At 32.6% G+C, this 20000-nt stretch overlaps 2 protein-coding genes across 7 annotated transcripts in view; both read right to left on the minus strand.

The window, feature by feature from the left end:
- The window catches only part of tmprss6 (transmembrane serine protease 6), a 22189-nt gene extending 12692 nt beyond the window's left edge, over positions 1 to 9497 (minus strand). The window contains exons 1-9 of one of the 3 annotated variants that reach the window (XM_084424798.1): positions 9301 to 9497; positions 9067 to 9193; positions 7298 to 7440; positions 5675 to 5742; positions 5420 to 5601; positions 5283 to 5324; positions 2875 to 3079; positions 2152 to 2288; positions 719 to 831 (exon numbers count right to left, since the gene is read on the minus strand). In XM_084424798.1, the coding sequence (XP_084280924.1) occupies positions 719 to 831; positions 2152 to 2288; positions 2875 to 3079; positions 5283 to 5324; positions 5420 to 5601; positions 5675 to 5742; positions 7298 to 7440; positions 9067 to 9193; positions 9301 to 9360 (1077 nt within the window). In that variant the 5' untranslated portion in view covers positions 9361 to 9497. The remainder of the gene's footprint in view (positions 1 to 718; positions 832 to 2151; positions 2289 to 2874; positions 3080 to 5282; positions 5325 to 5419; positions 5602 to 5674; positions 5743 to 7297; positions 7441 to 9066; positions 9194 to 9300) is intronic. The other 2 variants (XM_084424797.1, XM_084424796.1) reach the window with 2 other exon arrangements.
- Positions 9498 to 10222: 725 nt separating this feature from the next.
- LOC311301044 (interleukin-2 receptor subunit beta) overlaps positions 10223 to 20000 on the minus strand; it is a 29609-nt gene continuing 19831 nt past the window's right edge. For 3 of the 4 annotated variants that reach the window (XM_084425876.1, XM_084425875.1, XM_084425874.1), the window contains 2 exons: positions 15105 to 15189; positions 10223 to 12951 (listed from right to left, as the gene is read on the minus strand). In XM_084425876.1, the coding sequence (XP_084282002.1) occupies positions 12316 to 12951; positions 15105 to 15189 (721 nt within the window). In that variant the 3' untranslated portion in view covers positions 10223 to 12315. The remainder of the gene's footprint in view (positions 12952 to 15104; positions 15190 to 20000) is intronic. The other variant, XR_014629394.1, reaches the window with a different exon arrangement.

The following is a 20000-nucleotide window of genomic DNA, read 5'->3' on the forward strand; positions in this document are numbered from 1 at the left end:
TTAACTTTATTTCTCTCAATTCTGACTTTATTTCTCACAATTATGACTTTCTTTCTCTCAATTCTGACTTTCTCTCAATTCTGACTTTTTATCTTACAATTTTTACTTTATTTCTCTCAATTATGACTTTATTTCTCACAATTATGACTTTTTATTTAGCAATTTTTCTTTTTATCTTGCAATTTTTCTTTTATTTCTCACAATTCTGACTTTTATATCGCAATTTTTACTTTATTTCTCGCAATTCTGACTTTTTATCTCACAGTTTTTACTTTATTTCTCGCAATTATGACTTTTTTGTCTCACAATTTTTACTTTGTCACAATTCTGACTTTTCATCTTGCAATTTTTACTTTATTTCTCGCAATTATGACTTTATTTTTCTCAATTATGACTTTTCATCTTGGAATTTTTACTTTATTTCTCACAATTATGACTATTTCTCTCAATTATGACTTTATTTCTTGCAATTCTGACTTTTTTCTCACAATTTTTACTTTGTCACAATTCTGACTTTTTATCTTGCAATTTTTTACTGTATTTCTTGCAATTCTGACTTTATCTCACAATTCTGACTTTTTCTACCGATGGCACCTGAACACACACACACACACACACGTTGTTCCATAGACATCTATCCCCTAAACCTACCCATCACAGAAAACTTCCTGCATTTTTACATTTCCAGCAGCTGAACTGTCTAAGGAGAGAGTCTTACAGTGAAGGTCCAGGTGCAGTTGGTGTCGGGAGGGTAATAACTGGGGTAGAAGGGGGTCTGTAAAATCCCCTGGACGCCGTCTTTCTCCTCTAGCACAACACTGTAGGAACATTCTGTGACATGACAAACACAACGTCAGCGTCACTTAACAACACTAACAGACAAAAGACCCGAAAGGATTGAATGAAATCTCGTATTAAATCAGCATCAATTGTACGCCGTAAGAAAAAAGTCTGTTGCACAAAGAAATTAAGAACACATGCAAAAACAAGAGAGAACCAATAAAATATTAATAACTGATCATGTTGTAGTCAATGTCAGCTTTTTCCTGTCAGCTTTTTGTTGTTATGTATGCATTTTATTCATAGTAAAATAAAACCTGTACAGCTGTAGTTTTGCCAAATAATTTTGTCAGATAAATGACTTGACAAAGTTTAGTGTTTTGTTCTTCCCTCATATATAAAAATACAAATAAATATCCCCTCCGCACATCGCTTTTGGCCACTACTGTATACAATGTTGAATTGTAATTATTCAGTTCATTAGTTACATGATTTCTGTATCATAATAATCATTAATTATCTATATATTATTATTTTTATAATGTTTTTCCTTCTATATTGCTTGTTCAAATGCTATTACAATTGTAGGGCCGTACGAAATCCGTTTGATTTTATTTCTCTTATTTTTTCCCACATTTTTTTCTCTTTTATTTTTCTGGATTCCGTTTTTTTAAATGGTTCAACAAAATTTTAGTAATCAAAAAGCATGTCTAATTAATTGAAATCATGAAATTTATCAAATTTAACAAAACTTTATTAAAAATTTAACAAAAATGATGTTTACTATGAAATAATACAATTACTGTGAAATATTGTTTTCACAATTTTATTTATTTCACTTATAATGGTTTAATTATATTTTAATAATTAAAAAGCGTGTCAAATTAAGTTCATTAGAACAACAATTAATTATATTTATTTATTTATTTATTTTCATTTCAATGTTTTTTTCCAGACATTCTGTATTGTGTATTTTAATTTTCCTGACAATCAAATGAAGGCATAAAACATTAACTTAATGTATCTTTTAATCATATGAAATTAAACAAACTTTTTTGACAAACAAAGTACTACACAAGAGCTTAACTGTCCAAATTAAAACTTCTTTGTGTATAAATTGTGATTATTCCTTAATTTTTTTATTTAAATTCCTTAAAGTTTTATTAATAATTTATAATTATTATTATTACATTGAGACGTAGCTAAATGAAACTGTACAAAAGTAATATATTTCTGTCACAATTTCTTCAAGTTAAACCGAACTTTTATTTTGACGGGTTGCCGCGAAGACCTTCCGTACGCGTTTTCCCCATCGCAGAAATCATAGGGCACTACAATTGTTCAGCTGTTGAGTTGAATTAAATTGATTACCCTGATCTGGCCAGGCCCGAGCGCTCAGAGAGAACGGATCCTTGTAATTGTACAGACCCTGTTTCCAAACCACCGTCATCCAGTCAGAAGACGACAGAAGCTGCACCGTCTGCTCATACCGACTGCATCCATACAGGCTGAGAGAGAGAGAGAGAGAGAGAGAGAGAGAGAGAGAGAGAGAGAGAGGGAGAGAGAGGGAGAGAGAAAGAGAGAGAGATAGAGAGAGAGAGAGAGAGAGAGAGAGAGAGGGAGATTAACCACGGCGTACAGTAACAGTCATCAGAGACGGTGCCGCTGACACTTCATCACTTCGTCTTGTTTCCAGTCCTAATATATATAAATAAAAAAAGGAAATCAAGATGAATTTACTAGATGAGTAAAATGTCATAAGATATTATGTCTTGTTTTCTGGGGAAAAAAAATCTAAATTAAGTGAGTTTCTGCTTAAAACAAGAAAAATGATCTGGCAATGGGGTCAGAAAAATGATCTTGTTTCCCGATTGAATTAAGTTTATTTTTCTGACCCCACTGGCAGCAAATTGTTCTTGTTTTAAGCAAAAACTCACTTCCCCCCAGAAAACAAGACAAAATATCTTATAGCATTTTACTCATCTAGTAAATTCATCTTGATTTAAGAACTGTTTGATATTTGGACTGGAAACGAGATAAAAATACTGAGTTTTGCAGTGCATGATCTAATGCAGAGAGGAACGTGAGTCTCACGAGGTGATGAGCCGAGAGTCTGCCGGCGTGACGGAGTCGTAGATGATCAGCCGGTCTCGACACTCGGCCAGGAGCCACTCGACCCGGAGCTCGAGCCGGGATCCCGCGGGGGCCCTGAGGTGCCACAGACACGAGGACCTCTGAGTGTTCGGGCCCTCGAGCAGCACGGGCTCCGTGGAGAGCAGAGACGTGTAGCGGTAACAGTCTGTGGGGAACCACACTTCAGGACACACGAGTCTCACAGGGGTTCATCTACTCAATGTATTATTCAATATATGCTCAGAATTTCAGAGACGTTTTGACTCTTCAGAACAAACGATCAGTGAGAGCAACGGTTCACCTGAGCTGAACAAATGAGTCTCTAGACAGTTTTTAAAACACAAAAGTGGAAAAACAATGAAATAATTAAAGACATCCGGACATTAAGTAGGAAAACTATAGAAGCTTGTTTCCGCCACAGAATAAAAATATCTAAGGTAATAGCGACTTTTTATCTCTCCATTCTGACTTTATTTATTGCAATTCTGAATTTTTATCTAGCAATTTTTACTTCATTTCAGAAATCTTTACTTTTATTTCTCGCAATTCTGACTTTTTATCTCGAAATTCTGACTTTATTTCTTACAATTTTGACTTTTTATCTCGCAATTCTGACTTTATCTTGTAATTTTTACTTTATTTCTTGCAATTCTGACTTTATTTCTCGCAATTTTGACTTTTTATCTTGCAATTTTTACTTTATTTCTTGCCATTCCAAATTTTTTATCTAGCAATTCTTAATTTATTTCACGAAATTTGTACTTTATTTCTCACAATTCTGACTATTTCTCACCATTCTGACTTTATCTCGCAATTCTGACTTCATTTCTCACTATTCTGACTTTTTATCTGCAATTTTTACCTTATTTGTCACAATTCTGACTTTTTATCTCGCAATTTTTACGTTATTTCTCACAATTTTGACTTTTTATATGCAATTTTTACTTTATTTGTCACAATTCTGACTTTTTATCTCGCTATTTTGACTTTATTTCTAACAATTCTGACTTTTTATCTGCAATTTTTACTTTATTTCTTGCAATTCAGAATTTTTATCTAGCAATTTTTACTTCATTTCAGAAATCTTCACTTTTATTTCTCGCAATTCTGACTTCATTTCTCACTATTCTGACTTTTTATCTTGCAATTTTTACTGTCACAATTCTGACTTTTTATCTCGAAATTCTGACTTTATTTCTTACAATTTTGACTTTTTATCTCACAATTCTGACTTTATCTTGTAATTTTTACTTTATTTCTTGCAATTCTGACTTTATTTCTCGCAATTCTGACTTTATTTCTTGCAATTCTGACTTTTTATCTTGTAATTTTTACTTTATTTCTTGCAATTCTAACTTTATTTCTCGCAATTTTTACTTTATTTCTTGCAATTCCAAATTTTTATCTAGCAATTCTTAATTTCACGAAATTTGTACTTTATTTCCGCCTTTACTTTATTTTTATCTGCATTTTTTACTTTATTTGTCACAATTCTGACTTTTTATCTCGCAATTCTGACTTTTTATCTCGCAATTTGTACGTTATTTCTCGCAATTCTGACTTTTTATCTTGTAATTTTTACTTTATTTCTTGCAATTCTAACTTTATTTCTCGCAATTTTTACTTTATTTCTTGCAATTCCAAATTTTTATCTAGCAATTCTTAATTTCAAGAAATTTGTACTTTATTTCCGCCTTTACTTTATTTTTATCTGCAATTTTTACTTTATTTGTCACAATTCTGACTTTTTATCTCGCAATTCTGACTTTTTATCTCGCAATTTGTACATTATTTCTCACAATTCTGACTTTTTATCTCGCAATTTTGACTTTATTTCTAACAATTCTGACTTTTTATCTCGCAATTCTGACTTTTTATCTCGCAATTTGTACATTATTTCTCACAATTCTGACTTTTTATCTCGCAATTTTGACTTTATTTCTAACAATTCTGACTTTTTATCTCGCAATTCTGACTTTTTATCTCGCAATTTGTACGTTATTTCTCACAATTCTGACTTTTTATCTCTCGATTTTTACTTTATTTCTCGCAATTTTTACTTTAATTCTTGCAATTCTAACTTTCTCTCAATTCTGACTTTATTTTTTCACAATTCTGAGTTTATTTCTCGCAATTCTGATTTTATTTCTCACAATTCAAATTTTATTTTATCTCAGTTGTGAATTTAAAATGACACTTGATCTGATATTTAGAGATCTAATGAATAATATTCAGGCATTACTACTTTTAAACTACTACAAAACTGATTTACAACACATGAAAGCGAATTAAAACCTCAAAATGATTGTTTAGGGGGAAAAAATTCACAGCAAAATATAACAAAAAAGAGAAAAAGAAAAAAATCATACCAAAAGTGGCTTGAAAAAGATCTATAACTTTGGGGCTGGATTCTGGAAAGTAAAAAAAAAAAAACACAAAGCAGTAAAAACAAGTGAACAGAAAAGCAGCAGAAGTCACGACACATGTGTGGTCTGATGAGAGTCACCGGTGATGCTGAGCGACGACATCAGCAGCTGGAAACCCTCGTATCTGCAGATCTGCTGAGCGTCAGTGAAGCGCTGGAGCTCTCTGAACACACTCTCGTTCAGTCTCGCCACGCTCACCGTCTCCACACGACTGACGGGAACCGACAGGCGCAGCCAGAAGTGAGCCACAACACTGCCCTCCCTGCAGACACACCAGAGGACACGTGACGGTTCTGCACAGATCGCTCACGAAACACCAGCGACGGCTTCCTCACCCAAAGGCGAAGACCGCAGTGGAGTTGAAGTATCTGGACAGATCTGTGGACTTCATCAGCTTCTCAACCTGTCAAAGAGTCACGATATAATGACGGTGAGTGTGTTGCGTGTTCTAGGCTCAGCTTGACCAGACCAAAGCATGCTGGTTGATCTGCTTCCAGCTACATTTTGCATGGAATTTCTAACAAGTCATCAGGGTTCTCATTTATAAAACGTGCGTAGGATCATTACTTAAAGTGTACGTGCGCCCGAAAGCCAAAAATGACGTATGTCAAAAAATATTCAGACTTATAAAACTGTGCAAAATTCCCTTTATAAATCCCAGCCAGCAGAAGATTGTGCGCATATACGTCTCCACCTCAGAATAACCATATCTGGAATGTACGACGCCTCGTTTTAATATGCACATCATCATTTGCATATGCATATTCATCCACGTGATACCATGGTTAACGGTACAAGACATTAGGAAAATATGAGATACGGATGTGCGTCACATTACATTGCTAAAAATAATTTACCGTAGTAGCCTATCCTTGCCTTGTTTTTGAATCAGTAAATCAAATAGTATAAAATACATTTTAGAGAAAGTTTTTCTCAATCTTTTCCACTGGTCAAATAGTATTTTTAATTGCTTTATATTTTTAATGGAAACTGATAGGCCTTATTGTACATTATTGATCATTATTTGCACGAAAATATTTTCTCAGATCATGAGTTCTGCTATTATCATGCGCTCATCAAACATTAAAACACAGCATGCCTCAGGAAAAGTGTTCAAAAGCAGCGCATACACTACGAATACTTCTATTTATTAGAATATATATATTTTTTTTTAACTTCTCTGTAATGATTTCATGTAATTTAAGTGCTTAACTCCATTAATAAGAATGGCATATTTAATCTAAATGTGTATATCAGATGTAAAAAATCATTATTTTATGTATTTAAACTGTTATTGTGAACATGCACTGTATTTATGATTAGGACTCATAATGAATATTAAAGTGGTTTTCCTTCATCAGTTCCTCAGATCTCCATCGGTGTCGCCAAACTGCTCCGTCTCCAGCATGTTCGTACTCATGGATCAGAGTTTGCGCAAATTTTCCCGTCAAGTTTGTCTTTATAAATCACAACTCATGCGTGTGAAGTGTCGTACGGCTCTCTCAGTTTTGTGCAACGGTTATAAATGAGGCCCCTGATTTCTGTCTTAAAGGGGTCATCGGATCTCCATTTTCCACAAGTTGGTGTGATTCTTCATTGTCTTCATGTAAAGTTTGTAACATACTTTGGTAAAAATTCCTCAATGGTTGTGTAAAACAACACCGGTTTTACCTGCTGAAAAACAGCTCTGTCCACAGCGACCCGTTTCAGTGCATGTCTCTTTAAATGATCACAAGCAACTGCTTTTTTTCAACTTTACTTCTGCATCCGATGACCCGATGACCCGATGACCTTATGACCCGATGACCCGATGACCCGATGACCCCTTCTGTCCGAACTGTTTTTTCTGATTTGAATCTGAATTTGAATAACTGATTACCTCTTGACTAACTGCTACTAGCTCTTACAACACAGTCTTGACACACATACACACACACACACAGGCTATGTTTCCTCACCATGTTCTGCACAGACGTCGCCTCGGCTCTGAACTCTGAGCTCTCATGATTGGTCAGGCTCACAGAGAAGTTCTTATTCAGTATGGAAACACTGGCCGTGTACTGTTGAATCACCCGCGGCTCCAGCGCCCAGACCCTGTACTCTAAACACACACACACACACACACACACACACACACAGAGAACGTGAGACGGGTGGCTAAAGGTTACACTCACTCGGAGCCCTCAGTAAGTTTGTGTTCATGTTTCTGTGGTTTTTGACTGACACCTGTCACTCTGAACCTAGCTAACGAAATATGTTTTAAGAACGTTTGGCTTATGTTCCCATTAACTTATAAACATATTATTTCTGAATGTTCAAAAACGTGCAGTTATTTAAATGTTCTAAACACTTTTTTTCTTGGTTATGCAAGGGAATGTTACATTGTATCATTCTTCAAACATTATGGAACGTTACTTTTGAATGTTCTCTGAACGTTCTTAAACAAGTAGAAACATTTAAAAAATGTTAGACGAACGTCCAACTAAGGGTTCGTTTACATGACAACCATGTACTAAAAATGGAAACGTTTTTCCTTTGCTTTTTCCGTGTACAGACGAAAATGTTGCCAAAACGATCCCGTTCACAAGGATCCGCGAACTGATTAAACCGCTGTATTCTGCTGCCAGACCAGTAGATGGCGATGTCAGTGTCACTTTGTAAAGAAACACACACGCCTATAGACGTTATACGCCAGAGAAACAAGCGCACAGCCATCTTTTAGTCATCATTTTGTCTTTGAATTTCAGTTTTTGCAGTAGCTCTGTATATTTCTATGGCATTGCTGGCGAAGAGTTATTAGCTGGTGAAGTGGAGTGTAAACGGCCCATAAACATTTCAGAAATAAAACTATGAATAATGACAAATCTGAACAAATGTTCTATAAATGTTACTGTTCATAACTTTGAGAATGTTCCTGGTTCACTGTGAATGCATGAGCTGCTGACTTTATAACACGCAGTTGTTTCTCATGTTTCATCACACTCTTGTTCATCTGTGTTTTCTCACTCCAAACGCATCAGGAAACTATGGAAGCTTGTTTCCACCACAGAATATAAAAAAAAAAAGTTAATTGCGATCTTTTATCCCACAATTCTGACTTTTTTCTCAGAATTGCGAGTTTACATCTTGCAATTTTGACTTTTATACCTCAGAATTTTGCAATTGCTGACTTTACTTCTTGCAATTCTGACTTTATAACACGCAATTGCTACTTTTATATCATGCAATTCTGACTTTGTATCTCCCAATTGCATGTTATAAAGTCAGAATTGTGAGATGAAAAGTCGCAATTACCTTTTTTATTTTTTACTCTGTGGCGGAAACAAGCTTCCATCAATTTTTTTACTAATTCTCTGAATTTAATGCACATTTGAAAAATAAATTGAACATTTCATTATTTATCATACCCGATTGCTGAGCAGAATCATCTAATGCGGGTCCATCTTTGACACCATTTAACTGACAAATAAAGGTCTGTACATAACTCACATGATTATGTAGTGTGATTCAGCAGGACTGGGATTCTGTCATTTGATTCCTCTGTCATTTAGTCAAAAATGTATAAATGCACATAGAATGTTTTGATTAAAGCAGTAATCATGATGGATGATGCATGATCATCCTGTGCTAAAATCCTCTAAACATGTTCACATTTAGCAGGAAATTCACATTTTCCAGCAGAGATGACGCTATATTGTGCTGAACGCATGTGTGACTGTTTCCTCACCCAGAAAGTACCAGATAACACATGCAGACCCAGCCGAGATGAAGATGATGATGAGGAAGATGAGGCCAATCAGCCATTTCGGAAAGCTCCTCCTTTTATGGGACGGATCCGGATCGGCGCGCGATTCCTGTGTATAAACACGAATATTCACATATTCTTCTCAAATAACTTCTCAGTTCTTGTTGTGCAATGCCTTTATCTGTGTTATTTGAGGGGAACATGCGGCTCTCTCACAGTGTTGGTGTCGCAGTCTTGATTCGGATCCGCTGTGAACCCGTTTCCGAGCTCCATCATCGCCCGAACCGTTATCTCGGGTCCATCTTCGGTTCCGTCAGTCCTGATTCGGCTGGTTCTTCTCCACGACTCAGAATCCACACATGTTCGGTTCTTCACACATGTTCTGAGGGAAACGCTTGTATTTGTCAGTCCGAAGTCCGTTGCGGATCAATAGTGAAGTAGACCTGCTGATCTGTGGACAGTGCGTGGACACTAAAGCCACAGTTTTCATATAAACGCGTCTGCTGCTGAGATTCTGCGTTTATGTAAAGTGAGAATATTAATAACGGATCTCTTATGATTAACAGTCACCGCCCAGCAACGCGCGCTCCCTGCGCAACGCACCTGCGTGACGTCATCAGGTCGGACCTCACCTGTGTGCATATGACGCTCCTCTGGGATATGAGCGACATACGGGCTTTCCCAGTTTTATTAGTGCATTTTTTGGACAGAAGTAGATTCAAGGACAAATTATGTGTTCAAATGTTGCAGCCTCTACATTTTGTTCCATTTAAAATATGTAGCCATTAATATCACAGTATATCATGATGAAAGAAAAATACTTAAAAAAATTGTTTTCTGTGGTTGATGTGTTTATTTGAGTAGGCTACTTAAGCTTAAGCATCTACTGTTTTATATATATATTTTTTTTTTTCTTCCATTACTAGCATTTTCATCGTAAACTAGTCCCATTGATAATTAAGCAATACAGTGCCATGAAAAAGTATTTACTAACTGAAAAGTTATTAATTAAATAATTAATATATATATAAAGTCACCAACTTCTCACATCACCTCTGTAAAAAGTCATTTCAGTTGGTAATTAGATAAGAAAGCTTTTCAAATCCAATCAGAGAAACCCAGACATCCACACATCCAATCAGAGCATAAATGTTTTAATATATTAATTAGCAGCAAACTGAAGTCTTTCTTACACTCGACTTCTCTTACATTCCTCCAAATAGCAGGCGCCATTTTCAAAATATGCATGTAAATATGAAATTGCATTTAGACAATAAGGACAATAACACTGATAAATGACTGTGTAAATGACAATAACACTGATAAATGACTGTGTAAATGACAATAACACTGATAAATGACTGTGTCAAGCCACTCAAAAGAGAGTTTTACTTCTAGTTTTGTGTTTTCATTTGACTTTAGCATGAATGTCACTGTTGGTAAACATCCTATAAATTAAAATAATATTACAATAACATACAGGGTGTAAAATATAATAAATCCTCTCATTCAAAACTATAATAGTTTTCTGAAAAGCAAGTTCTTAAAAGGTTTGTACGTTGTAAGCTGCACTGTTGAATCTTAGTGGAATGAAACTGCAAACTCCTTTTTGCTTCACCTGGTTTTGCGTTCACACAGTCAGTGTGAGAAACGGATTGAAATCAGGTGTGACTCCACATGTAGATACGAGAGCAGACCGAAGCAGATCCAATCATGTCAGTCTCCTTCTTTAACTCATTAGTCAGGCAGAAAACCATGGTAAACATCAAGACTTTATGATGAGTAAGAAACAGGAGAAAATTAACTCTTTCCCCGCCATTGATGGAAGTTTTCAATATTCTTAACCCTGGCGGGGAAAGAGTTAAACTTCTCTCGTCATTTATTCACCGTGATGTCATTACAAGCCTGTATGACTTATACTTTCTTATAAGACAAAAGAAGATGTTTAGCAGAATGTTCACGCTGCTCTTTTACACGCAATGAAAGTGCAAAATAAACACTGTACAAGAATCATAGCAGAGGTCCATATAATCCTAGTCTTTCAAAACCAATGAAAAATCTTTACAGCTGTGTTCACTGAATGGACAAGAGCAGCTAGACACATCTTCTATGTTCAGTTATGAAGGTGAGTAGATGATGGCAGAACAAAAAATGTAATCGTATGTTGCACTGACATATGCACCGTTTTAACTCTTTCGCCTCCAGTCGCTGTAGCTAGTGGTTTCCCACAGTTCCACAAGCTATAATAAATCATATGGTAGTTGGTAGTTGCATCAGTCAGACACCATTGATTTATATTACATCTTGTGAAAAGGGGAATAACATTTTGGGCCCTATTTTAACGATCTGAAACGCAAGTATCAAACACGAAACACAAGTAACTTTGTGGGCGGATCCCGACGCAAATCTAAAATGTGTTTGTCTGAAGCAGCTTCATTACTCATAGGTGTGGTTTGGGCGTAACGTGAAATAAACCAATCAGAGCGTCATCTCACATTCCCTTTAAGAGCAGGCGTGCTTGTTCCATGGCGGATTGCTATTATAACGGCGGATTTGCCAGGAGCGGTTCACAGCCGAGGAGACTGACGTTCTCGTCAGGGCCGTAAAACACAGAGAAGTGACATTGGGGATGGAGAAACACACACAAATTAGCTTCGGTTAAACAGGCGTATGATAATTTGGGTAAATGTGTAAGCTAGATTTATGCCTATTTTTTCACATCTTCATGGACACCACAATGATTTCCCTCGTGTGGAATATTTTTCCTTGTAATAATGTATGGTTTTCTAAAAAAGAGAACTGCTGCGTCTGTGTGTAGATGAGAGAAGCAAAGTGTATGTGTGTTGTGCTCACGCTACATTATGGCCAAGCATGCGCCCTTAAAATAGCATCTGAATAACATGCGCAACGCGGAATTGTTTTCTGAAACTGCAAAATAGCACCAGGGAACGTTTGCACCGGAACACGCCTCCTCTTTTCCCTGAACCGCCCCCGGGAGCGCAAGTTCATTTCCTAATTTACCGACGTGCGTCTGTGGAGGGAAAAGTCCGCTGTGTGCGGGTGCAAAATAGGAATGATACATGCGCCGGTGTACAAAGTCAATTGCGCGGGGTGCAAGATAGGGCCCATCACCTTTAATGTCAAGCCCTGAGCGTTTCTGTTCGTACGCTAACCCGCAACTCAAGCTCAGTGAGTCCTGATCATTCACGATCTCTACTGTAAACGACAATGCTAATTCTGCACATTTTTCACTGGCATGTAACCTCCACTAGAGGGCTCGATCATCCCACACGGGCTCTGAAGGTCTAGGTCCAACAGTCCTGGAAACATGCAGCTCAAACCCCCCGTGTGCTCGAAGCCCAGGAGCGGGTGCATGATGGGATGGGGCGCCGGCAGGTCCCGAGGCAGGAGACGGGTCAGGTTTAAAGCCAGAGGACTGGGGAGGTCCGACTCCTCCATGCTGTCCTCGCCCCCGCCCGCGAAACCCGAATCTGGGCTCTGCGTGTCCTGCCGGAGCTTCTCCAGGGTCTTCACAGAGAGCTCAAGCTCCTTCTCTTGAGAGTCGCGAGTGATGCGAGCGTGAACCGGGTCCGGGCCACTGACGCCCCCCGCTGGCCCGTAGGAGGAGTGCATCGAGCAGGGCTCCAGGGTGTCGATCGGCCCCTTCGAACTCTGGGACAGAAAGTAGGTGGAGTTGGAGAAGTTGGATTTGCTGGTTCCTTCCCATCGGTCCTGCAGGCCGTCGCTGTCTCTGTGTGAGCTCCGGGAATCACCGGCGTCCGGCTGCTTCAGGACCTCGACGGGACTCACACACTCCGTGTCCACTTTGATGAAGCTCTCGTGCGATAAAAGCGGCCCCAGCCAAGACTGTTGGAGAGAACGTGCCGTCAGAAGTCAAGCTTTATTTATGTAGCGCTTTTTACAATGCAGACTGTTTTAAAGCAGCTTTCTAGTGATAACAGGACAATAATGCAACACAAGGGGCTTTCGCACCGGAGGAACCTTCTCATCGTTCTTAGAACTAGTGGCGGAAGTACACGGATTGTGGTGTGTTCGCACCGCAGGAACTGGCTATTTTAGTTACAAGGAACTCCTTTTGGAGGAACTAATTTACTCCTACTTCAGAGTCGTCTTAACCAAGCGGCAACCTCCCTGTCTCTCTCTTGAAACCAACATGGAAGAGACTTAAACTGCAGTTCATCGACTGGCCGCTTGAGGCTGGCTGCAAAAGTGAGTCAAATCTGCATCTCCCCCATGTTGAAATGCCCAACTTTACAGCAGAAAAAAACATGTTTACAGCCTGGTGCAAAAAGTGGCTTTGGTCTATATAGCTAATTTTGCCCTTCATGACGACTGTGAGGGGGGTAAAAAAAATGTATAACTCATCCGTTTAAATTATATTAAGTCTTAAAGTTCTGCATAATTAAGGGTGTGTCCACTTGAGTGACAGGTGGATTCCCGCTGCTGTGGTCGTTAGTCATCATTAGCCGTTTGTCTGCCGTTTGTTAGCCGTCACGTTACCTCGGCTCATTGTCTGACTGTAAAAATAAATAAATCTGGGAGTGACGCGCTGCCAAGATGGCGACGGTTGGCCATGCCCACTTTAGGCTTCAAAAACGGTCTTCAGAAACCTACGGGTGACGTCACGGACACTACGTCCATATTTTTTTACAGTCTATGGTCTAAACCAGGGCTGTAGGAACTAACGTCACGTTAGTGTTCGCTGATTGGCCGAACGCACGTGAAACACAAACACCCGCCATTATTAAAAGAAGGCTGTGTAAACACACAGATTATAGCCTATATATTTACTCCACAAACTAACTCTGCGAACATGGGAAACTGTGATAGATGAGCCTCTTAATCTTTACGCTGAGGAGAAAACCCAACCTTTTGAGGGACCGAGAGAAACATGATTATGTGTTTCTGCTCAGCAACACTGGACGTCAACACACGGCATACGCTAATAACTCTTCATTACTGTCTACTTTCTATGTATAACAGTTCTGTAAATAACGTATTAGACAGGACTGTTAGTTCCTAGAACTACCCGGTGCGAAAGCCCCTAAAGTTTGTTTCTGCTGTTCAGCAGATCTGGAAGAAAATAGCCTCACAGTCCAGCTTAAGTAAGTTCATTGATGTTTCATTTTGATGTAAAAAATTATTAATTTATATATATATATATAGCCGCTCTGGAGAAAACCGTGATGTTATCGTCCAGCTCAGTTCAGTTCTCATATAACGGTGTCAATGCAGGCAGATTATGGCAAGCCGTTTGAACTTTTATTAATTTCCAGGATATGAATTCTTGATATCAACAATTACATTTTCACTAGTTCAAATTATAGTTATTGATATCAGGAATTAGATTTATACTAGTAACAATGCTAATTCTTGATATCAAGAATTGAATTTCAACTAGTAATAACTATAATTCTTGATATCTGTAATTGTATTTTCACTAGTGAAATGTCACCATAGGCTGCCATTCAAATTCAATTGTTGATATCAAGAATTGATTTCTTACTTGTTGAAATGCCAATTTCACAGATCAGAAATACAATTATTACTAGTAAAAACCTTTATTTTTGATATCAAGAATTAAACTGTCACTAGTTGAAATGTCTATTCTTGATATCAACAATTGAATTGCTACTTGTAAAAATGTTCATTTCTGATATGATGAATGTGATTGTACTGGTAAGAAAGCCATTTTAGATATCTGAAATTATATTGATATCAGAAATACATTTCTTTAGATAATTGAATTGTTGATATCAAGAATTCATATCCTGGAAATTAATAAAAGTTAAAACGTCTTGCCATAGGCAGATCAATATTAATGTTGAATATATGTCCTCAACTAAGCAAGCCGAAAGACTGAGGCGACAGCGGCACCAGAACTCCATCAGTGACAGAATGGAGACAAAGCCTCGTGAGAAACCGGACTCAACGAGCCGACAGTGTGTGATGATGAACACGCATGAACACGCATGATTATCTGATCGCACGGGACTCACCGTGAAATTCCCTCCGTGTTGAGAGTTCAGATCTCCGAAGAATTTGGAGGGATCCGGAATATCCAGGGAACACTTCTTCTGGAGGCTGAAAGGTGAAAGGTCACTCATGAACAAGAGGTTTGGTGTCTCTCTCTCACAGATCTAAGACTCATTCTCTGCTCATATTCACATTAGTTGCAGAAGGAGTTCCTCCTGAGCGAGCTATATGTCTTTGATCTCACTGAATAAAATCATAGTTATTGTTACAGTTATAGTTATCGTTATTATTTTTATCTTTATAGTTATTGTTACAGTTATAGTTATAGTTATCGTTATTATTTTTATCTTTATAGTTATTGTTAAAGTTATAGTTATCGTTATTATTTTTATCTTTATAATTATTGTTACAGTTATAGTTATCGTTATTATTTTTATCTTTATAATTATTGTTACAGTTATAGTTATCGTTATTATTTTTATCTTTATAGTTATTGTTACAGTTATAGTTATCGTTATTATTTTTATCTTTATAATTAGTTACAGTTATAGTTATCGTTATTATTTTTATCTTTATAATTATTGTTACAATTATAGTTATCATTATTATTTTTATCTTTATAATTATTGTTACAGTTATAGTTATTATTTTTATCTTTATAGTTATTGTTACAGTTATAGTTATCGTTATTATTTTTATCTTTATAATTAGTTACAGTTATAGTTATCGTTATTATTTTTATCTTTATAGTTATTGTTACAGTTATAGTTATAGTTATCGTTATTATTTTTATCTTTATAATTATTGTTACAGTTATAGTTATCGTTATTATTTTTATCTTTATAATTAGTTACAGTTATAGTTATCGTTATTATTTTTATCTTTATAATTAGTTACAGTTATAGTTATCGTTATTATTTTTATCTTTATAGTTATTGTTACAGTTATAGTTATCGTTATTATTTTTATCTTTATAGTTATTGTTACAGTTATAGTTATCGTTATTATTTTTATCTTTATAGTTATTGTTACAGTTATAGTTATCGTTATTATTTTTATCTTTATAGTTATTGTTACAATTATAGTTATCGTTATTATTTTTATCTTTATAGTTATTGTTACAGTTATAGTTATCGTTATTATTTTTATCTTTATAGTTATTGTTACAGTTATAGTTATCGTTATTATTTTTATCTTTATAGTTATTGTTACAGTTATAGTTATCGTTATTATTTTTATCTTTATAGTTATTGTTACAGTTATAGTTATCGTTATTATTTTTATCTTTATAATTATTGTTACAGTTATAGTTATTGTTATTATTTTTATCTTTATAGTTATTGTTACAGTTATAGTTATCGTTATTATTTTTATCTTTATAATTATTGTTACAGTTATAGTTATCGTTATTATTTTTATCTTTATAATTAGTTACAGTTATAGTTATCGTTATTATTTTTATCTTTATAATTATTGTTACAATTATAGTTATCGTTATTATTTTTATCTTGATAATTATTGTTACAGTTATAGTTATTATTTTTATCTTTATAGTTATTGTTACAGTTATAGTTATCGTTATTATTTTTATCTTTATAATTAGTTACAGTTATAGTTATCGTTATTATTTTTATCTTTATAGTTATTGTTACAGTTATAGTTATAGTTATAGTTATCGTTATTATTTGTATCTTTATAGTTATTACAGTTATAGTTATTATTTTATCTTTATAGTTATTGTTACAGTTATAGTTATCGTTATTATTTTTATCTTTATAATTATTGTTACAATTATAGTTATCGTTATTATTTTTATCTTTATAGTTATTGTTACAGTTATAGTTATCGTTATTATTTTTATCTTTATAATTATTGTTACAATTATAGTTATCGTTATTATTTTTATCTTTATAGTTATTGTTACAGTTATAGTTATCGTTATTATTTTTATCTTTATAATTATTGTTACAGTTATAGTTATCGTTATTATTTTTATCTTTATAGTTATTGTTACAGTTATAGTTATCGTTATTATTTTTATCTTTATAATTATTGTTACAGTTATAGTTATCGTTATTATTTTTATCTTTATAATTAGTTACAGTTATAGTTATCGTTATTATTTTTATCTTTATAATTATTGTTACAGTTATAGTTATCGTTATTATTTTTATCTATATAATTATTGTTACAATTATAGTTATCGTTATTATTTTTATCTTTATAATTATTGTTACAGTTATAGTTATCGTTATTATTTTTATCTTTATAATTATTGTTACAATTATAGTTATCGTTATTATTTTTATCTTTATAATTAGTTACAGTTATAGTTATCGTTATTATTTTTATCTTTATAATTATTGTTACAGTTATAGTTATCGTTATTATTTTTATCTTTATAATTATTGTTACAGTTATAGTTATCGTTATTATTTTTATCTTTATAATTAGTTACAGTTATAGTTATCGTTATTATTTTTATCTTTATAATTATTGTTACAATTATAGTTATCGTTATTATTTTTATCTTTATAATTAGTTACAGTTATAGTTATCGTTATTATTTTTATCTTTATAATTATTGTTACAGTTATAGTTATCGTTATTATTTTTATCTTTATAATTATTGTTACAGTTATAGTTATCGTTATTATTTTTATCTTTATAATTAGTTACAGTTATAGTTATCGTTATTATTTTTATCTTTATAATTATTGTTACAATTATAGTTATCGTTATTATTTTTATCTTTATAATTAGTTACAGTTATAGTTATCGTTATTATTTTTATCTTTACAATTATTGTTACAGTTATAGTTATCGTTATTATTTTTATCTTTATAATTATTGTTACAGTTATAGTTATCGTTATTATTTTTATCTTTATAATTATTGTTACAATTATAGTTATAGTTATCGTTATTATTTTTATCTTTATAATTAGTTACAGTTATAGTTATCGTTATTATTTTTATCTTTATAATTATTGTTACAGTTATAGTTATCGTTATTATTTTTATCTTTATAATTAGTTACAGTTATAGTTATCGTTATTATTTTTATCTTTATAATTATTGTTACAGTTATAGTTATCGTTATTATTTTTATCTTTATAATTATTGTTACAATTATAGTTATCGTTATTATTTTTATCTTTATAATTAGTTACAGTTATAGTTATCGTTATTATTTTTATCTTTATAATTATTGTTACAATTATAGTTATCGTTATTATTTTTATCTTTATAATTATTGTTACAATTATAGTTATCGTTATTATTTTTATCTTTATAATTATTGTTACAGTTATAGTTATCGTTATTATTTTTATCTTTATAATTATTGTTACAGTTATAGTTATCGTTATTATTTTTATCTTTATAATTATTGTTACAATTATAGTTATCGTTATTATTTTTATCTTTATAATTATTGTTACAGTTATAGTTATCGTTATTATTTTTATCTTTATAATTATTGTTACAATTATAGTTATCGTTATTATTTTTATCTTTATAATTAGTTACAGTTATAGTTATCGTTATTATTTTTATCTTTATAATTATTGTTACAGTTATAGTTATCGTTATTATTTTTATCTTTATAATTATTGTTACAGTTATAGTTATCGTTATTATTTTTATCTTTATAATTAGTTACAGTTATAGTTATCGTTATTATTTTTATCTTTATAATTATTGTTACAATTATAGTTATCGTTATTATTTTTATCTTTATAATTAGTTACAGTTATAGTTATCGTTATTATTTTTATCTTTATAATTATTGTTACAGTTATAGTTATCGTTATTATTTTTATCTTTATAATTATTGTTACAGTTATAGTTATCGTTATTATTTTTATCTTTATAATTAGTTACAGTTATAGTTATCGTTATTATTTTTATCTTTATAATTATTGTTACAATTATAGTTATCGTTATTATTTTTATCTTTATAATTAGTTACAGTTATAGTTATCGTTATTATTTTTATCTTTATAATTATTGTTACAGTTATAGTTATCGTTATTATTTTTATCTTTATAATTATTGTTACAGTTATAGTTATCGTTATTATTTTTATCTTTATAATTATTGTTACAATTATAGTTATCGTTATTATTTTTATCTTTATAATTAGTTACAGTTATAGTTATCGTTATTATTTTTATCTTTATAATTATTGTTACAGTTATAGTTATCGTTATTATTTTTATCTTTATAATTATTGTTACAGTTATAGTTATCGTTATTATTTTTATCTTTATAATTAGTTACAGTTATAGTTATCGTTATTATTTTTATCTTTATAATTATTGTTACAATTATAGTTATAGTTATCGTTATTATTTTTATCTTTATAATTAGTTACAGTTATAGTTATCGTTATTATTTTTATCTTTATAATTATTGTTACAGTTATAGTTATCGTTATTATTTTTATCTTTATAATTATTGTTACAGTTATAGTTATCGTTATTATTTTTATCTTTATAATTAGTTACAGTTATAGTTATCGTTATTATTTTTATCTTTATAATTATTGTTACAATTATAGTTATCGTTATTATTTTTATCTTTATAATTAGTTACAGTTATAGTTATCGTTATTATTTTTATCTTTATAATTAGTTACAGTTATAGTTATCGTTATTATTTTTATCTTTATAATTATTGTTACAGTTATAGTTATCGTTATTATTTTTATCTTTATAATTATTGTTACAATTATAGTTATCGTTATTATTTTTATCTTTATAATTATTGTTACAGTTATAGTTATCGTTATTATTTTTATCTTTATAATTATTGTTACAATTAGTTATCGTTATTATTTTTATCTTTATAATTAGTTACAGTTATAGTTATCGTTATTATTTTTATCTTTATAATTATTGTTACAGTTATAGTTAT

Source organism: Rutilus rutilus, assembly GCF_951802725.1.
Source record: "Rutilus rutilus genome assembly, chromosome: 12".
Lineage (NCBI taxonomy): Eukaryota > Metazoa > Chordata > Actinopteri > Cypriniformes > Leuciscidae > Rutilus > Rutilus rutilus.